Source organism: Cyanidioschyzon merolae, chromosome 13 (assembly GCF_000091205.1).
Source record: "Cyanidioschyzon merolae strain 10D DNA, chromosome 13, complete genome".
NCBI classification, from domain to species: domain Eukaryota; phylum Rhodophyta; class Bangiophyceae; order Cyanidiales; family Cyanidiaceae; genus Cyanidioschyzon; species Cyanidioschyzon merolae.
In genome coordinates this window covers 818,810-832,945 of record NC_010139.1, presented here as the reverse complement: position 1 = coordinate 832,945, position 14,136 = coordinate 818,810, and the positions used below count along the sequence as shown (strand labels likewise).

General features: G+C 55.3%; 5 protein-coding genes across 5 annotated transcripts, besides 1 other annotated feature; 2 read left to right on the top strand and 3 right to left on the bottom strand.

The window, feature by feature from the left end:
- Nucleotides 1-324: 324 nt before the first annotated feature.
- CYME_CMM325C (similar to RNA polymerase III transcription factor TFIIIC) lies at nucleotides 325-2,343 on the top strand (the record flags this gene model as incomplete). The annotated part of the gene is made up of 1 exon (XM_005537123.1): nucleotides 325-2,343. One exon carries the CDS (start codon nucleotides 325-327, stop codon nucleotides 2,341-2,343), a length of 2,019 nt encoding a protein of 672 aa, XP_005537180.1.
- Nucleotides 2,344-2,867: 524 nt separating this feature from the next.
- CYME_CMM324C (hypothetical protein) lies at nucleotides 2,868-3,674 on the bottom strand (the record flags this gene model as incomplete). The annotated part of the gene is made up of 1 exon (XM_005537122.1): nucleotides 2,868-3,674. The coding sequence occupies one exon, from the start codon at nucleotides 3,672-3,674 to the stop codon at nucleotides 2,868-2,870; it is 807 nt and encodes a 268-aa protein (XP_005537179.1).
- Nucleotides 3,675-4,556: 882 nt separating this feature from the next.
- On the bottom strand, nucleotides 4,557-6,992 carry CYME_CMM323C (ribonucleoside-diphosphate reductase alpha chain; the record flags this gene model as incomplete). The annotated part of the gene is made up of 1 exon (XM_005537121.1): nucleotides 4,557-6,992. The coding sequence occupies one exon, from the start codon at nucleotides 6,990-6,992 to the stop codon at nucleotides 4,557-4,559; it is 2,436 nt and encodes an 811-aa protein (XP_005537178.1).
- A 328-nt stretch (nucleotides 6,993-7,320) lies between these two features.
- Nucleotides 7,321-8,453: a sequence feature (possible transcribed region).
- Nucleotides 8,454-10,121: 1,668 nt separating this feature from the next.
- CYME_CMM321C (RNA polymerase III subunit) lies at nucleotides 10,122-10,988 on the top strand (the record flags this gene model as incomplete). Its single annotated transcript, XM_005537120.1, has 1 exon — nucleotides 10,122-10,988. One exon carries the CDS (start codon nucleotides 10,122-10,124, stop codon nucleotides 10,986-10,988), a length of 867 nt encoding a protein of 288 aa, XP_005537177.1.
- A 731-nt stretch (nucleotides 10,989-11,719) lies between these two features.
- On the bottom strand, nucleotides 11,720-13,681 carry CYME_CMM320C (hypothetical protein; the record flags this gene model as incomplete). The annotated part of the gene is made up of 1 exon (XM_005537119.1): nucleotides 11,720-13,681. The coding sequence occupies one exon, from the start codon at nucleotides 13,679-13,681 to the stop codon at nucleotides 11,720-11,722; it is 1,962 nt and encodes a 653-aa protein (XP_005537176.1).
- Between the last annotated feature and the right edge of the window lie 455 nt (nucleotides 13,682-14,136).

Genomic DNA, 14,136 nt, shown 5'->3' with positions numbered 1-14,136 from the left:
CAAGTGCGTCCCTCGGTCACGGGAACGAGCGGCATCCAACTGTAAAGCGTTCGTTTCGGCATCGTTGGAGAGCAACGCTTGTCGTCGTGAGCGCTGGATCGAAAACCACTTGTTTCGTATACCGAGAAAGTTCGGCAGGGAGCGCTCTGTCGACCTGCTACGACTAGCTGGGTCACTCGGCGGGCGAGGGGCACAAAGACCTGAGCCTCGCGGCCAGCAGCTTCCCGGCAACAACTCTAACGAGCAGGTGTACGCTGGACTCTCGGAATAGAGCCCGAACTAGGCGTGGGAGAGGTACGCTTTGATGAACCCCAGGCGTCCGCTATGTCGACGTGCTTCCGGGAGACAAGCCCGGACGGTTCGGAAAGCGATGTTGCTGACGAGCGTGCAATCGTTCCTGGTAGTGCCGAGTTTCAAACGCTGGACGGAGTCGAGACCCGGCGACCTTGGTCCAAAACGGAGTTTCATCCAGCGACGGTCTCGAGTACGGCGTTGGCTGCAGCCACGAACTATTATCTGGAGCGAGGACCTAGCGCTGCACCCGACGAGGAGGACGTTTTTGGTGCGCGTCTCGAAAGACAGGTTTTCGGAATCGCTGACGAGACAGAAGACGCTGCAGCACTGAGCTTTGGACGCGGACGACGCGGACGACAAAGAGGTCGTCGGCCTGCAGCCCGGCTTGCACCAGAGTTGGAGCCGCTGTTGGCCAGGGCACACCTCTGCTACCTGGAGAACCAGCTCCATGACGCTGTGGTTGCTTGCCATGAAGTCATTGTGAAGGATCCCAAAGCAGTCCCGGCATACAAGACGCTGAGTTTGATCCATAGCGCTCGCGGTGAGTGGAGCAAAGCACTCGACTTGGCGCTCATTGCCGCGCATTTGAACCCGCACGATGTGGACTGGTGGAAGTACATTGCCTCTGAAAGCGTTCGCATGGGCAAGCCTCGACAAGCGATTCACTGCTTGACGAAAGCGCTGAGCGCCACACGCGGCCATGATGAGGAAGCGCTGCGTGAACGTACCTACCTATTCCTGCAGATAGGCGATGAGAAGCGGGCAGCAGCTGGCTTCGAGCAGTTGCTGCGCATGGAACCCGCTGACGAGGATGCCGTCGTCAACCTGGCACGTCTGTATCTGGAACGCGGCGAGGCAGCGACTGCGGAGACACTCTTGACCAAATGGTTGGATGATATGCGTCGTCGAGAGCGCGTTCGGGCGGGATCCTCGAACACCTCTGCATTGGCCGTCGGAACTGGTTTCGAGCAGGCGCTTACGGGGTTGCCACCACTCTACAGCGGACCTCGAAGTGCGACTGGACTCAGAGACTCAGCTCGAACTCGGTACGGACTCGTGGAACCAGAACGTAGATCACAGAGACCTCTGCTCGCACATGTGCGAGCTCAAGAGGCCTTGGCGGATGCCCAGTTGCTCCAGGGAAAGGCCGCCGAGGTCGCTGCTACCATGAACTATCTAACGCTAATGCTCACCGCCGTCCGCATTGCTCGAAGGCGATCTCGTGAATCGACGTTGACTGTCTCTGGGACCAAGTCGCTGCCAGCAGGCAAGGATGGAAACGCTCCTGCCACTGCAGACGAGAAGGAGCAATCACGAATGACCTGTTCCAATGGAATCACGGACCCAGCGGATGTTTTACCATTACGACTTCGAGCTCGACTAGCGCTGGCCCATCTTCTACTGGGCGATCCAAAACCCGCGCAACGAATTGGTGCGCTGCTTGTATGCGAGGAGCAAGTACCTTTGCTTTATTTTCATGATCTTTTATATCATTTTCGTCGGATTCTGGCACAGACGACAGAGCACGAGCTGGAGTTTGCCATCTTGCAGCGCTTGCGGCAGTTTGGACCCTACGATCAGGATACGGAACTGAGGCAACGATTCGACTGGCTGTCAAGGGTCTGCGAAAACAGCGATGTAGCTGCGCCCGCGCCACAAGCGCCCGTGAAGTCTGTTCAACGGAGGGCGCAGCAACGTTCACGCGATCCTGAAGAGAAGAATGCATCACGCGGGCACGTGAAGCCTGAACGCAGTGTCGACAAGGAGCGTGCACCTCGTGACGATAGACGACGCGCACGCAAGGACTTGGAATCCGGGTCCTGCGCTGTTCAGGATACATCCTCGGCTGGTGCGAGCGACTCGACGGAGTACGACATCCCGAAGCAGCATACACGTTCGCTACGCCGTCGATCGGACGCTGGTCGAGGACATGCTCCCGATCAGGCACCGAATGGTGCTACTGATGCACCCGACAAGGAGCCTAATGCAGGGGCTTTAGCGCCGGATCCATCATCAAAGGAGCGCAAGCGACGTCGCACGAGACAATGAGCAGGTGACAGCGGCACCAGAGCTTCATCATCGGTGTGCGCTCTGCAACGCCTCAAGTAATGATTGGCTGGCTGGCTGGCTGGCTGGCTGGCTACCTTCTTGGGTGCCAACGATCTCGAGCGATGCGCTGGACGTCTCCATTGGCCATAAAGCGTACGTTTCTCTTCGGCAACGTCATCTCTGGATAGCAAACCGGCCGGGATGCCCTACGCCCGCCAATGGTCGTTTCCCAGGCACCAAACATTGCCAGTCGCTCGGCTCTGTTATGTGAATGGCCAGTATTTACAACCGCAGCAGGGCGCTGTGAAAACGCAGTCACCTGCAGCGCTGCATCGAGGCCAGCGGTGATGCTCTCAACCGCTTGGAACCGGAAATCGCTCACGATGTGTACCGAGGATCAGTCAACAGAAATCCGCCGTAGTTTTTTCGGATTCTCATTTCTCGTAGGGGATATCTCGTCGGACTGAGGCGTACACGCAAGTCCGCACGCGAGCTGGGTGCCAGCAACCGGCCATCGTTACCGTCTAGGCGTAGAAGACGAGCTCCGGAAGGCTATGATCACCTGCAAGATCTTTTGCAATCATCCGCAGACAATGCAGGGCAGCTTGCTGTACACCAGGCATACGCAACAAACGGCGGCATTTCACGTCAAGGCTCATATCGAGTACTAGTGCTTTCCGCGGTGCGCCAAGTACTTGACGCTGCATCAACTCGCTGATACGATGAGGCGTTCCCAGCACGATGACACCGTTCCTATGGCGTTCTTGTGTTCTTGCCAAGGCCTTACAGCGTTCTATGCTAACTTCTAGTCGCTCGTGACGAGCGATCACTTTCAAACAAGTCCAACGGGAGCGGCGGAAGCGCGAAAGCGCTCCCACTGCAGCCGCTGCCCGACACACCCGCTCCGCTGCCGGTGCCAAGACAAGCACGTCTGGTCGTAACAGCCCCGGGAGCAGTTTCTGGGCAGCATCTGCCCCGGTAACGCAAGCTCCGGTAGTCATCCGTGCAACCTCTGGCTTTGTCTCCGTTTCCACCGAACGACGGATGCTGTGCCGAACTGCGAGCGCGATTGCTCGACCGCCCTGGTCTGGCACCTGATCACCGGTCACAAAGACACGAAACTGCTGGCGTGCAACAAAGTCTTGGAAAAACTTGTGCCATTCCGTAACTAGTTCTTCGGATTGTTGTGCGTCGTCGCTCGCAGCGGCAAGTTCCGCAAGCCAGGTCGCGAGCGCTGCCGGCTCTCGTCGCTGCACGCGTTCCGCTTCCCGTTGCAGGCACTCTGTAAACGTTGCGTGCTTTGACTTGGTTTTCTGAGCAGCGCCTGACATGCTCAGGGCGTGAGGCACCAGCACCTCCTGACCCGGTCCGAGGCCAAGCTGCAGCCAGGCGGTCGGAATTGATTTCGGGTGTGAGACGGCATTGTTTCATGTATTGAATACGAAGATATACATGATGCTATCAGGGATTACGTTTCTCAGTGCCTGCATAGTCCTTCTCTCCAAAGGGAATCAGAGGCGTTCATGTATTGAATACGAAGATATACATGATGCTATCAGGGATTAGGTTTCTCAGTGCCTTCGCATAGTCCTTCTCTCCAAAGGGAATCAGAGGCGTTCACGTATTGAATACGAAGATATACATGATGCTATCAGGGATTACGTTTCTCAGTGCCTGCATAGTCCTTCTCTCCAAAGGGAATCAGAGGCGTTCATGTATTGAATACGAAGATATACATGATGCTATCAGGGATTAGGTTTCTCAGTGCCTTCGCATAGTCCTTCTCTCCAAAGGGAATCAGAGGCGTTCATGTATTGAATACGAAGATATACATGATGCTATCAGGGATTAGGTTTCTCAGTGCCTTCGCATAGTCCTTCTCTCCAAAGGGAATCAGAGGCGTTCATGTATTGAATACGAAGATATACATTTTGCTATCAGGGATTACGTTTCTCACTACCTTGGCATTTCGTCACTTCCGCGGCAAGACGTACGCAGCGCACGTGTTGCCGCCACCAGACTCGACACACACGGTACGCACGACACGCCCAGTGGATAATCCAGTGCCGCTGCACCTGCAGCTCAGCAGGCACGAGAAAGCTCGTTGATCAGTGCCTCAACACGACAAGAGGTATTCGTCAAGACGCTCTGGTACATACCTAGTCGATCATGGGATAATTTGAGACGGTTTAGAGTCGATCATCGGTAACAGCTCAGCTTCCGCACGCGATGCAGTCATCCTTCTTATCTAGGGAGCAGGCGAGTGCAGCGAACTGCTCAGCTGCGCTGGTACGCGGCGTGAGATTGCACGGCAGTTGCGATCCATTGACAGCGGTGTGGTTCTCTTCCTTGAGAATACGCTGATCGAGCGTGAACTTGATAGCATCAGCTGCTGGTCGCGTCCGGAGGTAATACATACCGGTTTTGAGGCCAAGACGCCAACCGTGGAAATGCATCGAGCTCAACTTGCCGATCGTTGGTTGCGCGATGTAAACGTTCAGGGACTGGCTCTGGTCGATGAAGGCACCGCGATCAGCAGCCAGGTCGAGTAGGCGCCGTTGGCTGACCTCCCAGACGGTCTTATAGAGGTCTCGTATGTCTTGGGGGATCTCAGGGATTTGCTGGATCGAGCCACCGTGGGCGATGATCTTGTTCTTCACGAGCGGGTTCCAGAGGCCGAGCTCCTGCAGGTCACGGACAAGATGTTGATTCACGACGGTGAACTCTCCAGCGAGCACGCGCCTGGTGTACAGATTCGAGGTATACGGCTCGAAACATTCGTTGTTGCCCAGGATCTGCGAGGTGGACGCAGTCGGCATCGGGGCAACCAGTAGCGAATTACGCAGTCCGTGAAGAGTGATACGCTCTTTAAGCGCATCCCAATCCCAACGAGATGAAGTCGGTTTCACGTTCCAAAGATCAAACTGAAGCTGTCCTCGTGCCGCTGGTGAGCCCTCGAAAGAGGCATACGGTCCGTCGCGCTCCGCAAGCTCGATCGACGCTTGCAATGCGTTGTAGTAGATACACTCGAAGATTTCCTGGTTCAGCGCACGAGCCTCATCGCTTTCAAATGGCATCCGCATGAGGATGAAGGCATCAGCGAGTCCTTGGACACCAATGCCAATCGGGCGGTGACGCAGATTCGAGTTCTGTGCCTCGGGAATGGGGTAAAAGTTCACATCGATAATCTTGTTCAGGTTTTTGGTAACCATGCGAGTCACAAAGGCGAGCTCGTCGAAGTTAAATACGGGACAAGTTCCGCGCTCACGGTCTCCTGGCACCACAAACTTGTTCAGAGCGATACTCGCGAGGTTGCACACCGCAACCTCGTCTGGTGCAGTGTACTCTACGATCTCGGTGCAGAGATTGGAGCAGCGGATCGTGCCTAGATTCTGCTGATTACTTTTCCGGTTGCAATGATCCTTGTAGAGCATGTAGGGCGTGCCTGTCTCAATCTGCGACTCGAGAATCGAGAACCAGAGCTTTCGCGCAGGGATCACCTCTCGTGCCCTGCCTTCAGCCTCGTAGCGCTGATAGAGTTCGTCGAACGCATCGCCCCAGACATCCGCAAGACCAGGCGCCTCATTCGGACAGAAAAGGGACCACTGTTCGTTGGCCTCCACTCGCCGCATGAATAGATCCGGCGTCCAAAGTGCATAGAAGAGATCTCGTGCACGTGCTTCCTCTTTGCCGTGGTTCTTCTTCAGATCAAGCCACTCAAAGATATCAGCATGCCATGGCTCCAGGTATACAGCAAAGGCGCCCTTGCGTTTCCCACCCCCCTGATCCACATAGCGGGCTGTGTCATTGAAGACACGAAGCATCGGCACGATACCGTTGCTCGATCCGTTCGTTCCGCGAATGTAAGATTTCGTTGCTCGAATGTTGTGGATCGCCAGACCGATACCGCCCGCGCTCTTGCTAATCACTGCGCAGCGCTTCAGTGTGTCATAGATTCCCTCGATGGAGTCCTCCGTCATGCTCAGGAGGAAACACGAACTGAGCTGTGGGCGCGGTGTGCCGGCATTGAAGAGCGTCGGACTCGCATGCGTAAAGTACTTTTGACTCATATAGTCATAGGTTTCTAGTGCGGCATCTAGGTCCTCCTTGTGGATGCCAATCGCCACGCGCATCAGCATTTGCTGGGGACGCTCGACCACCTTGCCGTCGATTCGTAACAGATACGAGCGCTCCAAAGTTTTGAACCCAAAGTAGTCGTAAGAGAAATCGCGGTCGTAGATGATAGCGCCATCTATCGTTTCGGCGTGGCGGCGCACTATTTCAATGACGTCGCTCGCAATCAGCGGCGCTGGATCGTTCGTTTTCGGAGACCTGTAGGCATATAGGCGTTCCATCACCGCACTGAATGACTTTTCGGTGTTCTTGTGCAAGTTGCTTACCGCGATCCGCGCAGCTAAAATCGAATAGTCATGATGCCGTGTGCTCATGTACGCTGCAGTTTCAGCAGCTAACTCATCAAGCTCCGAGGTATGCACCCCGTCGTATACACCAGCGCACACCTTCTGCGCAACCTCGGTGACGTCCACGAGCGGGTCCAAACCGTAGGCCAGCTTTTTGATTCGCGCAGTGATTTTGTCAAACTTTACCGGCTGTCGACGACCATCACGTTTCACTACACACCGCTCCATTGCTGGTTCAAATCTTCGGCTCTCTCTGCTGGGAAGTCCACTTCGACAATGTTCAAGCGCGTACCTTGTTGTTGCTCGAGAGCTCTTGCACAGCGCCAGCGGCGGTCTGCGTCCGTCGATTGGCGCCAGGGCAGTTGGCTTTCGCGCGAGGCGCCGCAGCGCTCTGCAGGATGGATGCGCGGGAGGCGCCAACACGTTTGAAAGAAGGCGCGAAAATGCTCATCGGATCGTACGTTCACGTACTGGTGCTTGATTTCTGAGATGCATAGAAATGATGGGATGGTGCTTATGGACGTATTTGGTCCTTTAGATATTTGGAAATGATATCATGGTAGAGGGACTCAAGAAAGATGCCTGGTAGGTATGAAAGAGTCAGAGACTGTGTTTGAACTTGTCATGGATCCTGGGCTAAACTCTATGGTTCTCGGTACTTGGGGGTGATCGAACGGCGCTGATCTTGGTAACCAGCGGCTGGTGACGGGCATGTATTCCTGGGGGAAGAAGGCGAGAAAGAGATTTTCGCGCCAGGGGATGCATATGTACAGTTATTTATAGATATGAACCATATGCAACTACCTCGTTCAGTGCCCGCCAAAAAAATACCTTGCCGTACGTCGAAGCCGACGTCTGCGGCATTGGGAAAGATCGAATGCGTGCGCTGGAGGCTCCAAGTGCTACGCGCAAATTTGTTCTTTCCCATAGACCTAGAATAGCCACGCGGAGATAAGCAACAGAAGAAGCTACGAACACGACGTGAAGTGGATGTTAGGCGGCACTCGCGATCTTGCTCATGCATACTTGGTCTACATCAAGTGGATAGGACGCAAGGGTATGCTCAAAAGGGGTGCTAAATGCCATCCAAGCTCAAAAATAGCGCACAGATATACTCGTGCTGCCCAGACAGAGCCATCATTGCCGGAAGATGCAACGCAGAGAGCGACAACTTTCGTGCACTGCGAAAGATGCACGCGCGCTTGTATTTGAAGCTGAACCATCAATTACCGAGCGCACTTGTGATGCGCTGCTTACCGGGTCAGAAACACGGTACGCTCGCGCTGCATTGAGTGTCCCGGAGCGGATCGTTGCACATTTCACCGGTAGCCGTGAATATCCGTCATCCATTGCTGCACGATGAGCGTAAGATATGGACTGGGTAAAATCGGATGAGCATCGTTGGCTCCTGAAGTACGAACGTTGGTGTATGTAGACATGGACGGGGCATCTTGCTATGAGCGCCTTCGAAACTCGCTTTATCCAGGCATGGAAGCCAGCGTCCTGGTGTATTCCAGAAAACCTAGAAAAGTCACGTCTATCACAGCAAGTCGGGATGGTGAATTCGCGCTACCTTCGACCAAGTACCGGACACTCATGTTGGACCAGGATCACCAATAATCGTGCAGTTGTCGTTGCTGCAGATCCCAATCGTGCCAGAAATCAAGGCTGTTTCAGCAAAAGTAAAAGTCTTTGCATTTTCTCCCCAGCGTGTCAAGCAGACGACTCCTCGATTCCGAAAGCGGAACTTTCAATCCATTCGCAGCACTCAGGACGGCAACGGCCGCTTCCACCCCGGAATCATGAACAGAAGTACGCCGCGTTCGTCATACGCAGCGCGTCCCAGTGTCACCGCTGACAGAGCGGAGAAATGCAGTAGGTCCAGTGTCGTGGATGATGGCGTAAACACTAGAGGGCCATGGTGATCGCGCCAGCACAATGAACTGCCAACAAACACGGTTCACAGACAAACTCATGATAGATATTCCGTTTTCCGCAGCACAACTCTAAAGGATGTATAGCAACCACAAAGCATACTCATCGTCATTATGATGCGTCGGAGATCAGGCGTCGTCGAAGGCGGAAACAAGCAGGTGTCTTGGACACCGCGCAGGGCCAAGTGCTTGGATGAAGCTAGCGCGTTCCGCGTGAACGCGGCGATAGCTGCGACTTGCAAATCCCCTGCCAACTAGTCATTGTCTCCATATACACTTGTCCTTGCAACCGACAGGAGATGTCAATGCACTTCCGTTTGTCTCCCGGACAGACAGGTGCGCGCTCAGGACATGGAGCTCGGGAAGTCTCCTGTGCCTAGAGACCCATATCAGCACCAAATGGGACAGGTACCCTAGCGCATTCGTGTACACTAAAGTTTGAGTCTCTTCATAGCGTTATGAACACTAGCGTTTTCGCACGATTCCTCCGAGTGCTTCCTCTCGCTGCCGCTTGTCGCCCCGCATGAAGTGCGCGGGTCCCTGGTTTCCCTCTTGCTCCGTCGCCAGCAGCCGAGCGATGCTGGTGGCAGCATGGAATCTCTAGGTTGCACCGCTTCTGGCTGCTGTCGACGCATTTGTCGCACAGTTCGTGCTTTCGATCCACGCTTCCCCTGCCATTTCCATCCTCTATGTATACAACCGAGGTGTGCACTTACCAGCGCTGGCACTTGATTGTGGACGGGTGTTCCCATATGTCTACCTCAGATTCACCAAGCCTTGACCTGCGACGTATGAGCGCTTCCTCCAGCGCTCGAAAAATACCCTCAACGGGTAAAAAGGACGCCCTTCGTAAGCGTCCTCCATTTCTGCGCCCTGTCCCTCATCCTACATCCACAGGCTCATTGGGGTAGACCACTCGACGAGTACGCTGTCTGTCATACGCGGAAGCGCACGCTGTTCTACTCGACAGAGGATTTTTGCAACGCTACTTTCGTCATCGCGATACAAGAACCGTCAAGCCATTCCAAGCTAGAGAACAAACAGGGAAGCTTTGATACAGCTGCGCTGCCTTCGTGCGAAGCGATGAAACACGCTCCACGCGAAGTGGTTACTACCATAGCGCTGGTGCGAGTCCAAAACCGATCCCCGTGGAAACCGAAGAGATGCGAGCCGCTGGGACTACATTTCGTGAACGATACATTGCTTCAGTAAAATGCAGACTTCTCGATGATCACAAACAACGCAGAATCTGTCTTTCGAACGGCATCGACTCCTGGACATGCGAAGGTCAGGCAAGATTCGGCATGAGCTTCCGAAGAGCTCATCACGAGAAATCATTGCGTTTTCCGCTCTTTCATCTAGCATTACGAATCGCTGCGCCCACGGGTGAGAACTCGAAACAGAAAAAGCGAGGAATGGAACAATGCATGCATTGACCACGCGACTCGGAAGTAAAGGAGAGCATGACAGGCTCCTACGTATGCATTGGATAACGCCATCGCTTCCGTTACCACCGAACCTGCCCGAGTGTGTTGCGTATCCGCTTGATCGCGATGCCGTCTCAGACGCCAGCGGTAAAGCGTCGACTTGGCCTCGAAAAGGCAACCGAGCATCTTCTAAACTCGTATGCATCCGTAACGCCTCATTGCCGTGCTTTGAATGTCGAAGTTGTCCACCCAAACCAGTTCGTATAAAACAGCAAAGCAAGAGCACAGAGATAGACAGACAGATAGAGAGAACGAGCGAGCACTCCAATGCTCCATATCCACCTGACACACTAGTCGGTGGCATGCCCAGCAGCGAACGCGGCAAGCACATTGCCCGCAACTCGTTCTCGTTCAGACTGGAGTTCAGCGTCGCTGAGGGCGGGAACACGCCGACCGCTCCCACCGTATGCGAAGACCTGATGCTCTACTGTCCAGTTTGCTATGAAAGAGTGCGTACAGTGCAGCATCAGCGGCGCGTTGATCAGGTGCTGACCTGTCTGCTCTGTCGACGCTGCGGGTACTGCTACACGCCACCGCCGAACACCACTTGGACAGAGCCGCTCCATCCCTGGACCGCCCGAGACAGAAACCAAGTCCGAGCGGGAGTGTCGCAGACCCTACAGCAACCAGAGGAGCTTGTGGTGCTCGGTGCAGAGTCAGCTGGTCAAGAAACAAGCCAGGTTCGTTGCGAGCGCTGTAGCGCACGAAAGGCCAGCTTTTACCAGTTGCAAACACGCAGTGCAGACGAGCCTATGACCACGTTTTATCGGTGTTTGGAGTGTGGTGCCCAGTGGCGCGAATGAGGCTCTTGCTCTTCGATGGACCCCGGGAACGAGCAGAGTGCACTGACAGGATGCACGCCGCACAACTGCGGGCACGAAGACGCCTCTTTCGCGGCAAGACAACCGCAGTGCGGACTCTCTTACGCATATTCATGTGAATAAGCATAGGCAGTTGTCAACAAGGTAGCAGAGCAAAGCGTCAACGCACCGCAGTACTCCAGACATGTGTGAAAAAGCAGGATGCTGCAGCGACTATGCCACCACGCTCGGTTCGTTTTGATTTGGCCATGTTTTCGGACACCTAGAGCAGCGGTTGCGATATCCAGAGCATCGTCGCTTCTGGGGTCAGCGCATGGCGCCAACAGACTCAAAATGCTAGCCATTGCGCACGAAACAACAATGAGAACGAGAAGCTGCACCGCCCCCGCGAGGCCGCTACAAGAACTTACCTCATGGTCACGTAATGGACATGCAAAGTCGACTGACCGAAGCGACTTGACGTCGACAGCTGCAGCACACAGACCACACGTACGTACTGGATGGGGCATCTCTGGCACTGCTGGCAACTCGAGCTCGGCTCGAGTCCGATGTCTGCTCATCCAGGTGCAACGCACAAGTTACCCGCGAGCGAGGCTGGACTCCATGTCGCGACACGTCCTCGCATGGTATCCGGTATCTACGCTCGGGAACTGAAACACAACTGTCGATACGTGGAACAAGCGAAATCGCTCGCATCGAAAGCCTTCACGAACTTACGATGCTGCCGTATCTGCCTGTGAGAAAGCCCGCGGCACCTCAAGTGCTAGTTCAAAGATACAAAACAGCGGGCGACTCGAGCGGTAAACAGCAACGGAGATCTCCGCGTTTTCATCGAATCCAACCGAGCAATCATAACAAGAAAGTCGCCATCGGGACTCGTGGGGTAGCCAACCAGCCGGCACGCGACCAGCAAGACGCAAATCCATCAGCAGGTCGTAGCGGAGCCGAGCGAGACGTCCCGGTGTGAGCATACCCCGAAACCGACGAGCGAAGAATACACACCCCGTGCCTTCGCTGAGCGCATAACGCACAAGCACGCGGCCGTTGGCGGATATCGAAGGCAGCGGCGGAGCGCCCGTGCGCTCTAAGCGCTCCACCGTAACCGGAGAGACTGCGCTCGGAATCCGAAAAACGGAGCGTGGAAGCGCTGCAGAGGAAAACTGTTGAGCACCCGTTGGGGCACCATTCAGGTTTTCGTCCGACGGGGTTTCACCCCGTCCCAGCGCATCCGCATACGGGTGCGGTGCAACAACAACCCGCCTTCCTCGTCCAAAACGAATCGGAACAGGGATGCGCCATTGCAGCACCGATGCGTCATGATCGTCAACAGGAGACGACCAACTCGCGATCTGACTTTGAATCTCGTCGAAAAGATCCTCAGTATCGAAGACATCGAACGCTTCGGGAAGATATAGCTCCTCTCGGGGCGCAGGCACCGAGTCGGCTCTATCCAGAAGAGCGCCAACGTTCTGGTCGAGTTCGTCGAGGAGCCAGCGTCGCACCTGAACAGGTGTTACAAAGGCGAACTGTTGAGGATCCAGCACCAGACGGTTCCGAAATCGACTAAAGTTAAAAACGAATGCGGGCAATACAGGAAACATCGACCCCGACGCTGACTTTATCGAGGCGGGGCGCGTCATTCCCGGCAGAAGGAAGCACTCAACATACGGTCGATACGGAGGCTCGCGATAGCATCGTGGCGGTAAACGAAAACCACCGCGGCTTACGCTCTCAGGTCCAGTGGGCAGGGTATTCGCGCGCTGACGCTCTGCTTGTGTCGCAGGTGGCGATGCGGCAGCGGTTTCACTTGGTTGTTGCTCGTGGCTGCCGTCGATGTACTCAGGACTGCGCTTAAGCGCTGACGGCCGCTGTGCAGAAGCGTCCAGCAGAGTGCTCTGACTGGCACGTCGACGGAAAACCGCATCGTTCTCCGGCATTGGTGCAACGTACACAGCGGCAAAGTCTGACAAACTCGGTACAAGTTGCGTGAGAACCGGCAGTGTTGCCTGTTCGAGTCTGTCTTTGATATTCCGTGCCCGCAACCTGCTCCTGGATACATCACCTGTGAGCTCGAGTTCCACGGATAAGGTGCCAGCACTGGCGACGCGTGGCCGCCACGGTAAAGGCCACAGTCCTGACACCATAAACTCTATATCCACGTGGATAGTCGCGGAGGTGGAAGCAGTGGTGCGCTCCGCCGCCGTTGTCCGATACCGTACACCGTTCGGCGGGATGTACCAGCCAGCGCACTCCCAGAAGTGAACAGCCCGTTCCAGTTTGTCGATAATGGACGCCCGCGTTGTAGCGCGTTCAATCAGGTCTCCACTCCATCTGGCATCTGGAGCCAGTAACGACTCGAGCAACTGTTTCGGTACGTCGCTCTCCGGGTTTTCGAGCAGTGCGTTCACCGCCCGCGTGAACGCCTCAACCCAGTCATCACCCAGACTGGACAGCGTCACTGAGCCCCGTAACCGCTCAGTCCGTCCCAAGTTCGAGTTGTCGAGAGAGGCAGACGAGCACTGAAGCCAAGTGCGCGTTCCGCGAGGCTGCCACAGCGCCGCCCAACGACGTGACTGCTGCAGCCGACGAGGTGCCGCGGTACCGTCGGACGCTGGATGCGTCACCTGCCATCGGAGCGGCACCGGGCACGCCAAAAACGCAACACCAGGTACCATTGGTGCACCAGACAAAGCCACTTGTAACGAGCTCCGTGCTTCTACTGCCTACCGCAACGCAGCGCTGCAAGCGTACGTTTCCTGATCGTAGAGAAGGAGCTCGAATACCGGGCGTCAAGGAGATCATTGCGCTGATTGGTGCGATTCGGCAGTACGTCTCGATGGACCGCGGATCCCCGACTGTGGGATGGGTATTGGTAATCGACAAAACGTCCATGATGCTGGATCCTTTCTTCAAGTCCCATTACGTATGCATTCTGCTGTACGTACTTGTAGTTTCGTACGTTCTGTCGAGCATCTAGTACCCGCGGTAAGCACCCGCAATAGCACCGCTACAGATGGTGCGGATGGAGCACAGAGACAGCGCCGCTTTGGGATACTACTGAGGGCGTCCGCTTGCGGCATGATTCAGTGAATACGGAATCGAGATTCATCAGCATTCTGGAAGCATGGAA